This window comes from Pinus tabuliformis, chromosome 5_2, assembly GCF_031772625.1.
Source record: "Pinus tabuliformis cultivar Carrire ecotype Pingquan chromosome 5_2, CPIR1, whole genome shotgun sequence".
NCBI classification, from domain to species: Eukaryota; Viridiplantae; Streptophyta; class Pinopsida; order Pinales; family Pinaceae; genus Pinus; species Pinus tabuliformis.
In genome coordinates, this window is record NC_142306.1 from 132,104,593 (window position 1) to 132,125,773 (window position 21,181).

Genomic DNA, 21,181 nt, shown 5'->3' on the forward strand with positions numbered 1-21,181 from the left:
GGATCACCGAGCGTTTATATAGAGCACCAGTTTATATCTGCGAGTGTTTATATAGAGCACCAGTTTATATATGCGAGCGTTTATATGTGAGCCTCAGAGACTGGTTTATATAGAGCACCGGTTTATATATGCGAGCGTTTATATGTTCAATATATAAAAGGGCAGTCTGGTTTATGTTCTTTTTGAATTTATAAAATAAATAATTTTTAATAACATTAATGGTATTGATTTACACAATTAATATTTATAATTTTAATAATTTTTTATTTAATTTAAAATAAAATTTATTATATTTGTTATAGGCATGGTATTAGGTATTTTGATTTACTTCTAATTAGGTATAAGTTTATTTTTATCAAAAAAATTTGCAATTTATTTTAATTAGGTATAAGTTTATTTTTATCAAAAAAAAATTGCAATTTATTTATAGCTTGATATTGAGAGTTTTTTGGTTATTTTTTATTATTTTTTTTATTTCTTTTTTATTTAAATTTTTTTTCCATTTTGATGACTTATAATTTTTCTCTATATTTTTAATTTAAAATAATTTATTATTATATTAAAAATATATTTGAATAACTTAATTATAAGAAATTATATATATTAATACAATATATATATAAAAAACACACACAAATATATACACACATATATATTAAAAAATATATATGTTAATCTAAACAATATTAATTAATATTATTTTTTGTGATGTTATTGAACAATACAATATTTTTATTTAACTATTTTATTTTTATGTTTATTATTTTTTAATTTAATTAAGTTATATTTAAGATAAGCCACACGTACTAAGATAGTATTTATTTATATATATTATATTATATTATATTATATTATATTATAGTCTTTTATTAAATTATATAAAATTTAAAAAATTAATTTATTTGGTAGAAATTTAGTTATTTAAAATTATTTTATGAGTTGAAATTTGACCAAATATTTAGCTAAATTTTTTTTGTTTTTTTTTTTATATCTAAACTATTTTTCTCCATTTTAAAAAATATTAAATTATGAAAATTTCATTATTTTGACAAATCTCTACCTAATTCTAAACCAATTAAACCCAAAAATATAAATAAAACCTCCTAAACTTTTAACAAATTGACAACGGCAGTGTCTTACGTGACTGAACAAAGTTATCAAAGCTCTTTTTCGTTAACAGTGACGGTGGCAAAAGTTGCTTTTTTTCGCTAAGGTGGAGTGAATAGCTTTTTATTTGAGATATGGAAGGATCTTTCATTTGATTAAGCATAGTTTGCAAAACAAGGATAATTTCAGGAACATGTTTTGTTCATTGAAGCGTATTTTAAGTGTTTTAGGTTGTGATTTTTCCTCGAAATTTTAAGGTGTTTCACGCGTTTTTATGATGTTGACTCTTTTTATAGTTCATGAAAATAATTTAAATAAAAAGAATTGCATTATCTATCCATTTATTGGTTCAGAAAGGAAATCTAAATTTAAAAAAAAAGAAATTACCATATCTTGGAAAATTGTATCCGGCAGAGGTTCCAGAAACGTGGATGTCAGCAATTATTTAAATTCCGTGCTTGTGAAATTGTGAACAAAGACATTGAATGCCAGCGAATCATAGTAGGTGAGTGAGTTCTGTATATGTCATATTAACTATTTTTTTAATCCTTATCTTTGTTTCGTGCGAAGTCTCAATTTACTACGAAAAAATAACTGGATCACCTGGAATATTATCATGTTCGCCGCTCTGCCGTAATGAATTTATTATGACACCGACTTTTATTATAGCACACTGCTTCATTTAATTGGCTCATAGAAAGACTTTAGACAGACAGAAGTTTCTGTGTGATTGGATTTGGAGCAGCGAGTTTTCTGTAAATTGTTTAAAAGCGAAATTAAAAACAAATAAATAAAGCCAAAGCGTTTATTGTATGACTATCGTTTTTTATTCTTTATATGATTTCAAAGTTTATTTATGTGGTTTCATTAGTTTCCATCTACTTTTTCATTTTGATTTTGAATCATCTTTATATAATTTTTAAGTTGGTTTTTTTGGGTCATTAGTTTCTTATTATGTAAATTATTTAATTTTTTAATAATATTTAATTAATTTAGTTTTAAAATTTAATAGATTTTGTTGTTATCAAATTTATGTGATCCTAAGCTTTAAGATTCTTCAATACACTATATTCATTTAAACGTTAAAGAAAAGCTCGTTTTTAATGAAAAAAAGCTGCCAGTTCATAAAAACAATTATTACAAAATTTCTATTAAAGAATCCAAAAGGATAAGAGATGACCCCTCATTGATTCTATCTTTTTGGGAAACGTTCACCTCAAACATGTCGGCACTCCCCGACCCTTCTCTCCGCACGCGCGAAAATGAACGATAAAAGTAAATAAATTTGTATCCAATAAAGACGATGTTTAGCGTTCGTTTGTATAAATATTGGTTGCTTTAACGTTTGTTTGTATAAATATTGGTTTTGATTATTAAATGATTAAAGTCCATTTCTTTCCTTTCATTAGTCTGGACCCCTTAAGGATTTATCTTTTACGCAAACGTTCGACTCAAACACGTAGGCCTTGTCTCCTACCCCCCGCCGCCCACTCCCCCAAAAAAAGTTAGTGTCTAATAATGACTTGTTACAGATTCCACGACGGAAAACGTGATTTCGAAAGATGCCACAACTACAAGCAAAACCTATAACTATATCAGAAAAAGTTGCATTAGATGTTACAGCATATAAATATATTAAGCAAAATCTAATCAGTAGCTATGAAGCTGCGACATTTTCCTCTTGTCAGTAGCTATCATGATTGGATTAAAAATTCAGACAATGAAAGCCTCTACCGTTCCTCACGATCAATGATAATGCCACTTGTGCTGTCGTTCCACAATAAATTATTCCTAACAACTTGCTACAACACTTTGGTCTCATATATATATTCGATGTCGTTACCAGAAACACAGACCAGTAATGCATCCAGTGACGAGTGCTGTTACTCGTCGCTGAACGATTCATTCCTTGACTTGTCGAGTCAGTTAAGGACGTTAGTTAGATACACCATTTTCAGGGTCGTAATAATGTCATTGCAGGCAGTATGTCCGTTCAGGCTTGTTTTTCTAATCTCATTTGTTGCTTGTTTGGCTGCCATCACAAACGCAGACGTCCACAGATATACCTTCATTGTAAGTTTGTTAATTAGCCATTTTGAAGTTTTATGTCCCTAGAGGCTCAAGTAGTGGATATCTTTAATGTTTGATGTTTGGATGCCTACACAGCTTGAACAGAAGAATATTACGAGGCTATGCAAGACGTATGAATTAGTCGTCGTCAATGGACAGCTACCAGGCCCAACGATTCATGTACGGAATGGGGACAGTCTTATTGTTAAAGTTTATAACAGAGGCAAGTACAATGCCACTATTCACTGGTATGTCACTCTAACCTCAATGGGAAGAACAGCAGATCTCCTATCCATTATATAGATTCCCCTTAAATAAGAGTTGTCAGCTCAAGGTTTTGTTATTGATGGTTTAGCTCAAAGTATGTTAAAGCTTCATAATCATTATTGATGGTTTAGCTAAAGGTATGTTAAAGTTTCATGATCATGAACATTGCTTATGAAACATTGATATATATCTTAAACGAAGATATAAATATAAGAGATGGTACTTAATAACTCACATTTAAGATGAATCTGTATAATGAATAGATGTTTTGCCTATTTGCTACGGTTCATACATAGATTTCATGGGTATAGATGCGGTCTTTATAAACAGATTTGATGAGATTCGTGCTTCTATCTGTCAGGCATGGAGTGAGGCAGCTGCGTACAGGGTGGGCTGATGGACCTGGATATATTACACAATGTCCCATTCAACCTGGTGGACGTTACACATACAGATTCAACATTACTGATCAAGAAGGAACCTTGTGGTGGCATGCTCATGTGTCATGGCTCCTAGCTACTGTGCATGGAGCTTTCGTAATCTACCCTAAGAAAGAAAGCACATATCCCTTTCCTAAACCCCATGGGGAAACTCCTCTTATAATAGGTAATGAGTTGCTTTGATCTTCAACATAGAAATCATTAATGTATTTTTAATGGCTAATATTGATTAAAACCGATGCTGTAATTGAACAGGAGAATGGTGGAACGCTGACCCTATCGCGGTTATAGACGAAGCACTCCGCACTGGTGGTGCGCCCAATTTGTCGGATGCATATACCCTAAATGGACAGCCAGGAGACCTGTATAACTGCTCTAGGGCAGGTATTAGTACTTTCCTTTCATAGATCAGGTATTGAAATTATATAAATTGGTTTGTTGAATATTGACTTATAGATATTGTTGATGCAGGAACATTTCGGTTTCTGGTAAAACAAGGAGAAACTTACCTTCTACGGATGGTCAATGCTGCACTCAATAGTGCCCACTTTTTCAAGATCGCAGGCCACAAATTTACAGTAGTAGCTGTGGATGCTTCCTACACCAAGCCATACAAAACAGATGTAATCGTCATTGCTCCCGGTCAGACTACCGATGTTCTCGTCACCGCCGACCAACCAGTGGGCAGATACTATATGGCTGCCCGAGATTATAATAATCAGGCAGCAGGCGATTTCGATAACACTACAACTACAGCCATTTTTGAGTACGTGGGACATCAAAATACACGTCCCATTTTACCTAAGCTTCCATACTACAATGACACTGCGGTCGTCACTAGATTTAGTACAGCACTGCGAAGCCTAAATTCCAAAGAGTTCCCAGTGGACGTTCCACATAGCATAGATGACAGCCTCATCGCCACAGTTGGACTGGGATTACTTCCATGTGAAGCTGGAAACACCTGTCAAGGTCCCAACGGAACAAGGCTCAGTGCAAGCATGAACAACATGTCCTTTGTATTGCCCAGCGTCGCCCTGCTTCAAGCTTATTATTTCGGTATTAATGGTGTGTTTATGAGGGATTTTCCATCAAAACCTCCCCTTAGATTCAACTATACAGGGGACGATATTCCCAAAAGACTTTGGGCTCCTGAACTGGCAACAAAGGTGAGAGTTGTCACCTACAACTCAACAGTACAACTGGTGTATCAGACAACAAACATCTTCGTGGCAGAGAACCATCCGATGCATCTTCATGGTTACGATTTTTACGTGGTGGGACAAGGTTTCGGGAACTATAACCCAAAAACCGACCCGCTCAAGTTTAATCTGGTTGATCCTCCACAGCGCAACACAGTGATCGCTCCAGTAAGCGGGTGGGTTGCCATAAGATTCAAAGCTGACAATCCAGGTATATATATATATATATATATAGAAACTCATTTGCTCTTCAATTTGATTATTATCATACCGAATTTATTCCCAAATTACAGCTCGCTCGATATTAAATGCATTAAATTATCTTCGTTCTTTGGACAGGAGTGTGGTTTCTGCACTGCCATTTAGACGACCATTTAGCATGGGGATTGAATATGGTGTTCCTAGTGAAGAACGGTCGCGGTCCTTTGGCAACATTGGAGCCTCCCCCTGCAGACCTTCCCAAGTGCTAGATAGAGAGAGAAGGAAATATCAATAAGCATATCAGAATACTTCACGAGTACAAGGATCTGGACACATTGAGGGATCCTTATTGATTTAAAATCTACGGCCATTAGTGGCGTAGTTAAAATAAACTCAAACATTAAGGGCGAACTGTGTTTTTTATTCGTCGGACTGCTAACGGCACATGAATAGGCTAGGATTGTATTTTCTTCTGGTAAGGATTGTTACATTTTGGGATATTGAATTCAAGTTAGTTTTTATTAAACTTTTATAAGCATGAGATTTTTTTTTATAATAAAATTGGAAAAGGAATTTTTGGAGAATTGGGAATTTCCACAAATTCAGACCCATTGTCATTATTGCTTGACTGTCATTATTATTAGTACAATTATTTTATAAATATCATATTTTAACAATATTTATTATAACTATTTTATAAATATTACACATTGATATTTATAATATGTTTCCATAGACTTAAACTCAAATAAATAATTAAAAAAATAAATTATTCACCGTCATTACTACATCAAATGGGCTATCATTCAATTATTTTATAATGTCACAAATAGACAGATACATCAGATTATTAAAACAATTATTTTATAAATTTCACTTTAACCATTATTTTATAAATATCACAAATTGACCATTACATATTTTCATAAACTTAAACCCAAACAAATAATTAAAAAAAAATAAAAACATTCACCATAAATAAATTATCAAATGTTATATTTATAATAACTAATAAACCGAACTTTGTTTTAAATCAATTTTAAAAAATACGTTATCTAAAAAAATAACTAATCAAACCGAACTTTGTTTTAAATCAATTTTAAAAAATACTTTATCTAAAAAAATTCAGAATATGTTACAAGAACTCAAAACATGAATGGTACACATATTAATTTTTTAAATATTAATAATTACAACTAACTATTCGTGGAAATAAATATTTGTATTCTTTAATATTATATATTTTTAAACTTAATTTCTTATACTATAGCTTTATATTTTAGTTTTGAAATATTATATTAAATTGTAAATACTTTTTTAATGTAGAGTTTAAATTTGAAAATTAATTTGACTTTTCGAAATTCGTTTTTGTGATTCGTTTACCTAATTTTTATTTTAAGAAGATTTCAAACATTAAAAAATGTGAATTCAAAATTTTAATTAAAATTTAGTTTTGAAATACTATATAAATTGTAAATACTTTTTAAAGGTGTAAAACATGTAGAGTTTAAATTTGAAAACTAATTTGACTTTCCGAAATTCGTTTTTTGTGATTCGTTTACACAATTTTTATTTTAAGAAGATTTCAAACATTAAAAAAATGTGAATTTAAAAATTTAATTAAAACTTTTAATTATTGATAATTAAGATATATTAATTTTTTATTATTATCTATGTTGTTGGCACAATATTACATATTTGATAATGTGTTGATTTTTAATTAATTTATAGTTGATTAAAAAGTAAATTAATAATTTCTGATATTGTAAAACAAAAATAATTTTATTTTTTTAGTTTTATATATTTAGGTTATTATTGGTTGAGAGGGTTGGAGTTTTATTTAGTAATGATGACTTGCATCATTGGATGATATGTTTGTAGGTTTGTTTAGTTAATATCATGTACAATGAGAATATAGACTCAAAGTTTGAAAACACGGTGTGAGTGTGTATTTATTTATTACCTCCACATGTTAAATACAAACATTCATTTGGAGCGGTCGTGTGAAATCACAAAATACGCAAGTTCCAACGCATGATGGGAGTTAAACTTGACAATGGTCGGAATTACTCTGTCGTGAGCTTTACTCTGGATGACTGATTGCCGAATATCTGATGGGTCGACTCCTCTTTGAGCATGCACATTAATCTTATTTTTGGTTCTGGCCCTCGGCTTCCAACTTAGTCAGAGTCAGTCTACTTTGTTGGTACATCAACCCGCTTGACCAGGGTACAATCCTAACCCTGACTAAATTTAAAATATTAATATACAATAGTTTGAAAAATATATATATACCATGTGAGAATATGGCATTGTAACAACCCATTTCATATTGCATGTGATAGTTGCTCAGTGGCCCAGGTGGTAGTATTGATCTCAACAGGCCGAGTTTTGTCATTTCTAGGCCTGACCCCAAGACTCTAACCTAGTCGGGGTCCTTCGTTGGAACATTTATTTGTTTAAACCAAGCACAGACCTCACCTAGACTAAATTTAAAATAATATACAATATTTTGAAATATATATATAGATACCACATGATAATGATTCTATGTCCCAGGTGACAGTATAGCATTGTAACAACACCGTTCACCTCCCACGTGGCAGCGACTTAGTGGTCCAGGTGGAAATAGTCAACTCAAAGGCCAATGGGAGTCGACCCTATCCATTCACACACCCAGTTTTGTTATTTCTGAGCCCAACCCCTACCCTCTGAGCTAGTTATGTTTGGTCACCTTCATTGGTACATCAAGTTGCTTGACCCGAGCACAGTCTCGACCCCAACTAATTTTAATATATATAATATAACACATGGAAACAATTTAGCGGCCCACATGGCAATATACCATTGTAGCAATGTTGTTCACTCGACCCTATCCATTCACGGCCCGATTTTGTTATTCTATGCTTGACGTCAGCCATAGAATGTTGTTTAGTCGACCCTATCCATTTATGCGCCCATATATATATATATATATATATATATATATATATATATATATATATATATATATAGATACACACACACACCATGTGGCAACGATTTAGTGGCCCACATGGCCGTATACCATTGTAACAATGTTGTTTAGTCGACCCTATCCATTTGTGCGCCTAGTTTTGTTATTTCTACGCTCGACGTCAGCCGACCTAGTCGGCTCAATCCCTGACCTCTGACCTAGTCAGGGTCAGTTCCCTTCATTGGTACATCAACCTGCTTGACCCAGGTGCAACCCCGACCCTGACTAAGTTTAAAATATTAATATATAATAGTTTGACACACACACATATATATACCACGTGGCAATATATCATTGTAACAACATCGTTCATCTTCCATGTGGCAGCGACTCACTAGCCTAGGTTGCAGTATTCATCTCAAAGGCTAGTCGGGGTCAGCCCTATCCATTAGTGCGCACAATTTTGTTATTTTTGGGCATGAACCCGATCCCTGATGCTCTGATGTTGTGCTCATCTAAAGAAATATTCCTTTGGCCACATCACTCCTTGTTCCATCACATAGTGATAGGATAATGCCTAGGCATCCAATCCAGATTTGACACGGCTAGGTCATCGTTGGGCTCGATGGATAAGGGTTATCTAATTAGAGCTATAAGGTTTCATTCTAGGCTAGCTTCTCTACAACACGACTCTGTGTAGGACATTACCGTGGTCTGATTAAGTAGTTCTTGGAAAGTTATGAGTAGTTCGAGGGATCTTAGATCGATGGCTTTTATCAGGTCTTGCTGCCTTCTTGCGCACTCTAACCATCCAGAGTGGATTTAGAAATGGCTTGGCTACAATGGTTTTGCAACCAGCTGGACATGTGTTACCATCCTTCTAAAGTCACAACGACTCACCAAAGTGTCCACTGGTGCTATCCCTCCCAAGCTTACGACAAGGCTACTCTTTCTGAGTCCACCAGGTTCTCAAAATACAAAAAAGGACACAGGAAGATTGACATTCAGCACACAGATGGGGAAATTCTCTTGAAGGTTCAAAAATTGACATGAGTTATATGAACAGGGGTGCACTGTGTGAGCTATTGGTCTATAAACACTTGCCACTTGGGGATAAGGAATTCTAGGTAGGCCACCCCTAGCCAAGAACTTGATGCCTGTTGAAGGGCCTCCAACTCTCTTGCTAATAATAGGGATGTGTTACACATTGATCATGGTGGGATGACCTCATTTACCCATCAAGTCAGTCTTGAGGTACTACGCAGGGTAAGGCTTCTGGCCTCAGGAAGTTTAACAACAATGAAATGCAAGTCAATTCCTCCCATGAGGTTGTGCGCTACCCAAGAGAGTACATTCCAACACAGGCTACACAAGACCTCATGTGGAGTTATAGCTTAAAAGCTAAGAGATAAGAATATCCTCAACATTCATAATGGACATTCACATTATGTAACATGAGATTGTGTCCCTCATCATCTCACATACAATATTGACAGTCTCTCCTCAATGTAACGTATTGATTGCAATAATCCATGTCCTTTGTTAAACATTATCATAGTTAGTCCAGGTCTTGGTGGACTCTTTGAATTCTTTCACACCTCGCAATTTATATTATCATTAATTATTTTTTATATTTCTATTTATTTTTTAAAATAATTTGTTTTCTTGATATGCTACTTTGTAAATTTTTCATAGATAATGAAATTTTCAAAACCATTAATTAACATGAAAAATATTTTTTAGGAAATAATTTATTGCCATAAATTCTTTTTGTTATTACATTGCTTAGAAGAATAAGTTTATACTTTTATTATAAATTACATATAAATTTATTACGATTCCAATAAGTAAGGATTTCAAAATCTTCGAGGATTGGGATTTCTTGCTTAACGTTGTACATAGAGGAAATATTGCATTAATTACACACACCATCTTCCTGAGCAAGCCATTTTTAATTGTTTGTACAAAATCACAAGGAAATTTAATATATTAACACCTCTCTACTAATGGTGCTTTAATATTTTCATTTATTTTATTTAGAGTTTGCATGTAGTGAAAACGTAATTGTTTGAGCCAAATTAATGGCTTAATTTGGGGATAGTGCCAATATGATAGTAATAAAGAAACAATTATGCCACAGCCAGAATTCCCCATACCAAGTCGGGGGTCAAGACTTCTCTTCTTTCGACAAATTCTTTCATTGCCCACTCTCGACTCCATATTATGTAGGGCAACAGGTTCATATGTTCACTTATTTTATTTGAATAGTAATTTTTTATTGAAAACTACCCAAAAAAATTCATGATAATATAATAATAATAATAATAACCACATATCGAATTTTTTAAAATATGGATTGTACTACAATGTTCACTAAACTTTATGCAATCTTATGCATTTAATGGAGTTACCCACATCTTTAACACTTGATAAAAGAATTTTGCAACTTTGCAAAACTTGCTACAATTGAAAATGTACCATGGAAAGACACTGTTAATAATGTATGTGACTCTCCCAGCTTGTGTTTTTCGAACTACAACAAATTATTTATTAATAATCGATAGGATATTCATTCTTAAAACTTATCTAAAGAGATGAGCAATTTGAAAAAATAAATAAAAAATTACAGACAAATATCGTGAGCGTAGACTGTTTACAACTCAGGTTATCCCATTGGGACAGTAGTCATGGGCCCCAAAGGAAACAAGTGAGAAGTTGGGGTTGGCTAGTGTGTGATTTCGCTTAACACACCTCAATCATTGTCGAGCCTGACTATAATCAACCCTGACTGCAGGTCCCACTAGAACAGGTTGGAAGGTCGGGAATCAGGCCTCCTTTTGCCTTTTTATTTTTTGTCCACACACCTATGATTGTTGACTAACTATTGAGCCCACAACATTAGGCCTGTAGGCCATATTTCTGTTGGCTAAAATTTAAACAAACAATTTGTAAAGTAAATATTAGAAAATAAAAATAATTTATATTTCTTTAATTTCTCAATTATATTTATTTACATTCTGATTGGTTCAAAGTGCTTTTCGTATTATTTCGTAATGATATTTGCGCTGCCATATCATCCATTTGGAGGGGTGTTGAGTTAATAAAATGTACAGTGAGGAGGATGGACCATCGTCAAATCATCCGTTTGTAGTAGTGTTGAATTAATACAATGCACGATAAGTACCACATGTTATCATATTTATTATTTCGTAGATGGCTTGGGACATACAAGCACAATTTTTTTGAATATTTTATGAATATTTACACAAATTTATATATGGTTCCCCTTCTTGTGAATGTCATGGTTGGGAGTCGGGGTTATCTCACTTTGTGCATTGTCAAATGAAAATAGGGTCTAACCTTTGACTAGTCAGGGTCAAGGAGCTCTCACTACGGGTTCCACTGGAATAGGTTGGGAGGTCGGGCTCAACATGGCATAGGGAGTCAAGCCTCCTTCTCCTTGTTTTATTTTTTTGTCCATGCACCTCGAACTGTTGAATAACTATTAGGCCCACAACATGAGGTTGGGAGGTTGTGTCTTTGTTCACCTTGTAGCTCTTCTTGTGACTTGAATTGCTTCAATAGCAACTATGAGGTTCATTTAGTGGTCCTTTTTCATTGCAAGGATTGGCCACTCACATCCCCTTTATTGACCTCGTTAAATATATCAATGCTCCTTTTGTAGTAGTGGTATGAGAAGTTGGGCATACGATTATTTCTAAAAATATTTCATCTCTCGAGCTCTGACCTCTCAACCTGCAAATTCCTCTGACTCTCCACCCTAGACCTTGTCCTGACTCGGTTTTGAGTCGGTGTCGGAACCAGTAAAGCTATTTAATTTTTTGAAGTACCTTCGACTATTCGACTACACAACTTTTGGGTTCTCTATCTGCGAATAAAGTAATATTTTTTGTTGACTTGAGCTCCTTTCATTATTCTTAAATTATTCTTTTTTTTTCAAATAAAATGAGTCATTTGTTTAGTTTCATTGTAGGTTTTAAAAATAGTTTTTCTGGACTGTGAAATTGATCTTACCTTTTTTTTCGATAAACAATTGATATGTTGTTTCACATTCATTTGAAATTTGTTGCATGTCATGTGAATTAAACAAATCAATGTCCAAGATTTTCAAAACGTTGTGTTTCTGGTTAAACCTCTTATGTCAACTGTTCTTTAAAACGACAACCCGAAAACCTGAACTTCAACATTAATTGTAGTAGTTTTCTCTATAACCTACAAATTTTGGTAAGTGGTGATATTTCAAAAGGTTTCGTTTTATTCAATTAGACTAGTCTTTATAAAAACTCTTGCACATAAAGGCCAAAAATGGGGAAAAAGAACAAATCCCTTGCTTCAAGGTAAGGAGTTCAACAGATTAAAGAAAAACTAAAAGAGGTAGAAGATCCATAACCAAGAATTTATTATCTGAACTCAGCTTTGATTTCCAACACTATAATCAAAATACAAGACACAGGTACGATGAAATGGGAGGAAATTTATCATTTCTTTGAGAATAGGGAGTGTCTAAAGTCAAAAAGTTCTAGTAAGTAGAAAATTCGCACCGTACAAGAACATTAGAAGGATAGAATTACACATGGTTTCCGCTAGGGCTAAAATATTTCCTTATTATGACATGATACAATGGATTTTGGGTCATATTAACATTCATACATGCGCAATTACAAATTCCAATAGAAATGTGATAGCATCCTGGAGGTCAGACACCCTTTCAACAATTTATAAGCTCAGTTCTCCTAACCCCTTCTTTAGTTCTAAGTTTCTTGATAATTTCAACAACACAGTTTTTAAAATAAGTGGGAAAAATTATGATAAATTGATTGAAGATTGGTTGCAGGACGAGAAAGAGGGCTTCAAATTCAAATCATCTAAGAATTTCCCTGTTGTTATTTTCAAAAGGCCTTTTAGGTTCATCATCAAAATGTTGTCCATATTATATGGAGAAAAGGACCTTCAACATTGCAAAACTCAATGGTTGTTGTTGATTCATAGTATCCACCATGACTCAAAACATATCAATTGGGCTGAAATGTTGTCTCAAAACATGATAGATGCGTTGAAGTTGGTAGTTTCATGCCCTCTGGGCTATGAACACATTTTTTATGTCTTATTATCTCATGGACATTATGATTTCTGCTTCCCCCTTTCCTCTCATGAAGCATAATTATCCCATTGATGATTAGCCACCCATTTAAAATTATGCTTCAATGTTATTGGAAAGTAATTATAAATTTCATTTTTATGACATTTACAATTATGTAATGATCCCTCTACATGAAGTCATCTTTGGAAGTGCTTCTCCAAGGATTAGCCAAGAGCTTAAAGAGGCACTTGATCAAATATGAGAGTAGTTCATTGAAGAGTTGTTTTCCTATATCCGAATATATGGGAGTGAGGTTGGTCCACATGTATTGCGAAGGTAGATTCCTGAAATAATTGCTCTTAGAGAAGTAGAAAATAAAACAACATTAAATGGTCAAGCAAGAAATATGAGTAAACTTGTTATCACTTAGAACTAAAATTGATATATGTAACTTTTCATCCTAACCCGATGACAAAGGTCAGTGCTAGTCTATTTTTGTTTTAATTTTCTTCCCTTAGAATCTGAAGTTTTGAAGAGTTTTTGAGTCAAGTTATTCTCAGCTCCCATTGGTTCCCCTCCATCTACCATTGTTTTATAGCCACCTGTTATCTTATGTCAGTCACTGTGCCTTTTTGTAATTTCGCAGTGCAATCCCAATTAGGCAGTTTCGCAGCGCAATCCTGATTAGGCAGTTTCGCAGCGCATCATTCAAATTTAAAACTGACAGCGCTGCGAAATCATGGATTCGTACATTTCACAGCGAATCTTTCCCGAAATGTCAAGTCCGTTAGGTGATTCATAGGCCGTGTCTTCTCATCTCAGCTCATGTACCCCTCTTATCACATTTCACCACTCATTGCCACTATCACCACCACTAGATCTGTTGATACGCATGAATCATCATTTCTAAGAAAGACCACCGTGCATAAATCTTAATGATGGTCGTAAGTCTTGCATGAATGAAAAATCTGCAAGATTACAACTTGAAAGATTTTAAGCAGCAAAATTTAAAATTCAACTACAAAGATAATCAAGCGAGGCTGAATTCAAATAGAAGCTGAATCACAATTCCAACCGGAGCTGGTAGTCATTGTTTGCGAAGATTTGGAAGAATCAATGGAGAAAAAGGAGCACAGATCCGGCAAATGTCTAAGGACTGAGCCTGAAGGCTTAGATATAACGCTGAGAAATAAAGAGGTGGAGAAAGCATTTAAAAAGGCCGGGTGCTGGAATTTTTGTAAAAAGTTACAAGGAGGACACGCACAGGTAACTAAAGAATTTGCACTTAACTTCACAGGATTGAATTCAAAAGTAGCCATGATAGAATTGCAGGTTTCGCCAGAAGTGATATCTACTGTGACAGAGATCCCATGAGGACAAGAGCAATGGTTTAAAAACTTCAAGTTTGACATGAATCCTTGCAAGGAGTTTTTGAAGGATGAATTTGTAAATGAAGATTTAAGTAAGGCAGTGCCCAGGAGTTATGTCAAAGAATATTATGCTCATTTACTCACCTGCATATAGAAATATCTGACTTGTGAAGGAAGGTATAACAAGGTTTACTCTTACCATTTTAAACTCCTTTTGCATTTCACCGGGAAGGTCTCCATAGACTTACCTTTTTATCTTTTCCGTAGTTTGAGTAAAATGTGTGATAAGGTACAACTGAGGAAAGAGGATTGTGAAACCTCTTTGTTTCATCATGGTTTGATCAAACTACTGGTTTTAGATGGGCTCCAAAAGGTAGACAGAGATTGGAATTCATTCATTTTTATGGCTGGCTTCAAAAGCCGGACTGGCCTCACTCCTCTACCTGCTAGAGATTTTACAATAGTTGAGCTCCAAACAGATGTAAGAGCTAAAAGAGTTCCAAATTCACAAGTAAGAAAACAAGTGAAGCCACTCATCATCTAAGATCAACCTCAGCAATCAACTAAGGAAAAAGCTCATGGTAAAAAGACTGTACCTGAAACAAGCACATCTGAAGTAGTCTCAAGGATAAGAACAAGAAGCCAGATGAATAAGGAAAAAGGTAAAGCTATAGCAGTCGAAGAAAGTCCAGTGTCCAAGGGAAGTTTAAATGACTTATCACAGGCTATTGACTTTGAGCAGTCTCTACCAGTTCAAATTGAGTTGATACAGTCAGAACAAGAAAGCACCAAGAAAGCCAAGGCCTCAAAAAGGCTTAAATTTGATGAGCCAGATGAAGAGTTTGTTTTTAAACCTAGAAGACCTATGACAAGGAGATTCCAGCAAGTACAGGAAGCACTGCCAAGAACAGAGGAAACAGGGGAAGGGACACCACGTTGGCAAAAGAGAGACACAGGCAAAACAGTCATTACATCTAAAGAAGATAATATAGCAGACCTGAAGAGCCAATTAGAATCAGCTAAGCATGAGATTGCCAAATTGAAGAAAGCTGCTAGAAGACATGCAGTCATACAAGCAAACTATTATAGAATTAAAACTCTATGGGAAGAGAATGCAACAGTAGAAGTGGTTGATTGCAATACACAATCTCACACCTGGACAGTACCAGCAATCAAAGAAGCCAAGTACATCAGAATGATCAATATGCAACTGAGAGCTGGGAATAAGGTTATGAAGAAACAAATTGAAGATCTGAAGGCACAGCTAAGCCAGCTTAAAGGACTTGCTAAATGAGTTTTCATTTCAAGTAAGATTTTGTTTCAAAATTTTGATAAGTTTGCTTGATCTTAATTTTCTGAAGAAATCTAAATCCCTATTCGGCCTTTGGAAAATCTAAAGAAGTTTTTGGCAATCAAGCACTCAGTTAATAAAGGTCTCAGGTTAAAAACAAGTTGTTTTAAATAACTCAGCAGTTTCGTAGCGCGCTACGAAACTGCTGAAAGTGATGATTTCAACATAAATCAAGCAGTTTTGAAGTTGAAGCGGGAAAATTTTGAAGGACAGTTGTGTACAACGAGAACACCTGAAGTTACAACAGCCAATCAGACTAGCACAAGTGTAAATAAATAGTTTGAATAAAAAAAGTGGCATTTTGTCATATCATGAGGAAATTGAAGCATGTATCAGACAGCTTGAATACGTTTTCCTTTTTGTTTTCGAAACAGTGGATGACACATCATCAAATCAGGTTTCATAACAGCGTACAGCACATCAAAACGTGGCCACCGTCATATTTTGAGGGACAACAATTAAAAAACCGACTTATGAAGATTTGAAGATCATAAAGCCGAGAAGCAAGGATAGTCTCCTAATTTTTCTGGACAGTAAAGAAGATACAACATCCAAGGTCAACATGGAGCATTAAACACCCATCTCAGCCAAACTGAAAGAGAACCAAATGTCATAGAAAGGAATCATCTTAATTATAGCCATCATGCATGTAATATGGAGTTAGAGTCATAGTTGATTTAGATCTCTAAAAACTCCAGTTAACACTTTGTTGTATTTATTAAGTAGTTAGAGTTTAAGAGTTGTCAGTAATAGAAGTAGTTTTCGAATTCCCCTCATGCTGGAGGAGGAATCTCGATCAGTTAGAATAAGAGCTCTATATATAGCTGAAACAGCAATGTAATCAAGGTTGGAAAATTTATGGAAAAGCTTGTATTTAGCCTATGTAAGACTTATTTTCAGTAATACATGCTTGACTTTACTTCTCAGGATTCATGAAGGATTTTTTATGTTCAGAATATGTGATGTTGTCCTTTTCTTAATTCTTACAGTGGTATGGATGTATAATCACTCAGAATTCACTGAATGTGCTCTGACTTCCTGTATACATTTATAAACTGTGTGGTCCCATATGAGTTTATGTTCTGAATGTTTAAATGCTGAATGCCCTGACTTCCATGTAAGGTTGAGTTTATTGTTATATTGAGGTGTTGTTGACTCCATAAGCCCAATGGATAGTTGTTTAATGTGTTTACACCATTCATATTTTTCATAGTTGTTCTATAAGAGTTAGCCATCTTATCTTTAATCAAAATCATTAATCCATCAAGAGAGAGCCCTCTCAGGTTGAGGAGGCTAAGCCTCAGCCTAAAGTCGGTTTGAAATAGTTACTTAGAGTCAACCTGACCAACAGCCTATCAGGATCTGATTTTGAGATAACAAAACTTCAGAAGAAGATTTGGCCAAATTTTCCAATTATGTTTAGAAGAATAATATTGAAGGACAGAGGTCATGCATTCAAGGAAGCCGAAGAACTTTGCAATCTTTGGTTTCACTCACTACCCCATTTTTTTATTACCCTAGTCGAATAACAAATGATCATTATAAGATTGTAAGCTATATAAAAACTTTTACTCATCAAAAGCCTCCTTTTGATGCTGTTTTCATAAACATTGGTAGTTTTGATCATGTGATTGAAAGAGGAAAACTAAAGAGTGTCGAGGATAAGGAAAAACTTTAGGAATTTAGAGAAAAGGTGTGTTGTCTTATATTATAATTGAAGATTTGAAATCTTTTAAGTGTCTGAAAGTTAATTTTTCTCAGCAGATAGTTTCGAAAACAATCAAATTGAAAATATGCCTGATGTTCCTGTTACGGTCCAACAATCAACAATTCCTAAGGCTAGCAAAATTTTAATGTTAAAGAACAAAAATGAAAGTATTGAATCTTTGGTTGAAGAATATAGAAGTGTTAAAGCAATTGTTTCACCAATTCTCCAATGGGAAAAGAAATTACAACCTCAACACATTCCTAAAACCACTAAGAAGGACAAGAGACTCATGTATGCTTCATTAAACCATAGAGAAACAAAAGCAAAGGAAATCCAAGTGTGGACCAAGAAATCCATTGAAAATTGCATCAAGGTATGGGAGATTGGGATAGACTTCAATGAATAATTTGTTCTTCCTTGATCCAAACCAATAAGGGAGGCAGTCCCAGGTTCTCTGAATCAACAATAGAAAAAGATTGCACAATAAAAGATCTGAGAGAGATGACTGAAACCAAAATTTGGATGTAACAAAATTTCCAAAGTTTCTGCAATTTCCTTTTGAATAGATCAAACTTATTTCAAAATTTGATGTTAAGTATAATAAAAAGAAAAGTTTTATTTATAATTTAATGTCAATGTGCTAGGTCAACATTGTTCATTTCCATCTAATTCACTTTTCTACAATTTCTCAGGTGTATACAAATTGGGTAAGATTTATCCAAACAAATTCTCTTCATCAACTCACCATTGAATATAAGGAATCTGAAGACAAAGAGGAAGTTTTAAAGAGTTTGCCACTTTATCTAGGAAATTATCCTTAGATAAGGACATTATTTCATTTTTAGCATCATCGCTCACTAAAGTAAATCTTTAAGATTTTGTAATTATTTGAGTATTTATATGGTCTCTTACATTGGTGCAAGAGTCGATGAGTTGTGGAATTGAAGGTCTGCAATCTATAATCAATTTTTTAGGCTAATCTTTTCTGAAGACAAAATTCAGCATTGAATATGTTTATGAGTTATGTTTCTGATATCTTGTCATCATTTTAATTAGTTAATAGATGCATGTGGTATTCATTTTATAACATTATTCATATTCAACTCTCATTTAATTTGATCTGTAAATTGTTATGGATATTCCACTAGACAGTTCGTCACAACAGATCTTATAATATTATATAAAAAATCTTAGAATCTACATTATTACAATTTTATTTAATTTCTAGATCTGTAAAATTAACTGTAATTATTGCATGTGTATAAAATTTAATTGAGAAGAAAAGTAGAGCACGAAAAAATAAGATCACACACACATAATAGACAAGATGCGCTCTTTGGGAAGCCCTTTCAGGAGAAAACCTAGCTGGAAGGTGAGGTTGCTTCACTCTCTTTCTATGTTTGGAAATATGGTTGCAGATACAAATAAATAATGCATGTGGCCCGTGGGATGCTACAGTTCACAATTCCTCTCTGTGTGCTTTACCTCCTATCTCTCTTGGTTAGTAGATTCCTAAAATAATTGCTCTTAGAGAAGTAGAAAATAAAACAACATTAAATGGTCAAGCACGAAATATGAGTAAACTTCAAAAGAAGATTTGGCCAAATTTTCCAATTATGTTTAGAAGAATAAAATTGAAGGACAGAGGTCATGCATTCAAGGAAGCTGAAGAACTTAACAATCTTTGGTTTCACTCATTACCCCATTTTTTTATGACCCTAGTGGAATAATAAATGATCATTATAAGGTTGTAAGCTATATAAAAACTTTTACTCATCAAAAGCCTCCTTTTGATGATGTTTTCATAAACATTGATAGTTTTGATCATGTGATTGAAAGAGGAAAACTAATGAGTGTTGAGGATAGGGAAAAACTTTAGGAATTTAGAGAAAACACTTATGAAGATTTTCTTAAACAAAAAGGTGTGTTGTCTTATATTATAATTGAAGATTTGAAATATTTTAAATGTCTGAAAGTTAATTTTTCTCAGCTGCTTTTAGAACCAGTATCTTCTTCTGAATAGTTTCAAAAAAATCAAATTGAAAATATGCCTGATGTTCCTATTACGGTCCAACAATCAACAATTCCTAAGGCTAGAAAATATGTTAATGTTAAAGAACAACAATGAAAGTATTGAATCTTTGGTTCAAGAATATAAAAGTGTTAAAGCAATTGTTTCACCAATTCTCCAATGGGAAAAGAAATTACAACCTCAGCACATTCCTAAAACCCCTATTTATGACAAGAGACTCATGTATGCTTCATTAAATCATAGAAAAACAAAAGCAATGGAAATCCAAGTGTGGACCAAGAAATCCATTGAAAATTCCATCGAGGTATGGGAGATTGGGACAGACTTCAATGAATAATTTATTCTTCCTTGATCCAAACCAATAAGGGAGGCAATTGCAGGTTCTCTGAATAAACAATAGAAAAACATTGGACAATAAAAGATCTAAGAGAGATGACTAAAACCAAAATTTGGATGTAAGAAACTTTCCAAAAGTTTCTGCAATTTCCTTTTGAAGAGATCAAACTTATTTCAAAATTTGATGTTAAGTATAATAAAAAGAAAAGGTTTATTTATAATTTATTGTCAATGTGCAAGGTCAAAATTGTTTATTTCCATCTGATTCACTTTTCTACAATTTCTCAGGTGTATACAAATTGGGTAATATTTATCCAAACAAATTCTCTTCATCAACTCACCATTGAATATAAAGAATCTGGAGACAAAGATGAAGTTTTAAAGAGTTTTTTACTTTATCTAGGAAATTATCCTTAGATCAGGAAATTATTTCATTTTTAGCATCATCGCTCACTAAAGAAAATCTTTAAGATTTTGTAATTATTTGAGTATTTATATGGTCTCTTACATTGATGCAAGAGTCGATGAGTTGTGGAATTGAAGGCCTGCAATCTATAATCAATTTTTAGGCTAATATTTTCTGAAGAGAAAATTCAGCATTGAATATGTTGATGAGTTATGTTTCTAACATCTTGTCATAATTTTAATTAGTTAATAGATGCATGCGGTATTCATTTTGTAACATTATTCATATTCAACTCTCATTTAATTTGATCTGTAAATTGTTATGGATATTCCACTAGACAGTTCGTCACAACAGATCTTATAATATTATATAAAAAATCTTAGAATCTACATTATTACAACTTTATTTAATTTCTAGATCTGTAAAATTAACTGTTATTATTGCATGTGTATAAAATTTAATTAAGAAGAAAAGTAGAGCATGAAAAAATAAGATCACACACACATAATAGACAAGATATGCTCTCTGGGAAGCCCTTTCAGGAGAAAACCCAGCTGGAAGGTGAGGTTGCTTCACTCTCTTTCTATGTTTGGAAATATGGTTGCAGATACAAATAAATAATGCATGTGGCCCG

General features: G+C 33.5%; 1 protein-coding gene across 1 annotated transcript; it reads left to right on the forward strand.

Annotated features, from left to right (window-relative positions):
* The first annotated feature begins 2,973 nt into the window (after window positions 1–2,973).
* Window positions 2,974–5,736, forward strand: LOC149157862 (laccase-3-like). Its single transcript, XM_089437669.1, has 6 exons — window positions 2,974–3,180; window positions 3,274–3,425; window positions 3,806–4,050; window positions 4,140–4,268; window positions 4,356–5,297; window positions 5,426–5,736. Exons 1-6 carry the CDS (start codon window positions 3,076–3,078, stop codon window positions 5,554–5,556), a joined length of 1,704 nt encoding a protein of 567 aa, XP_089293795.1. The 5' UTR covers window positions 2,974–3,075; the 3' UTR covers window positions 5,557–5,736.
* The last annotated feature ends 15,445 nt before the right edge of the window (window positions 5,737–21,181 follow it).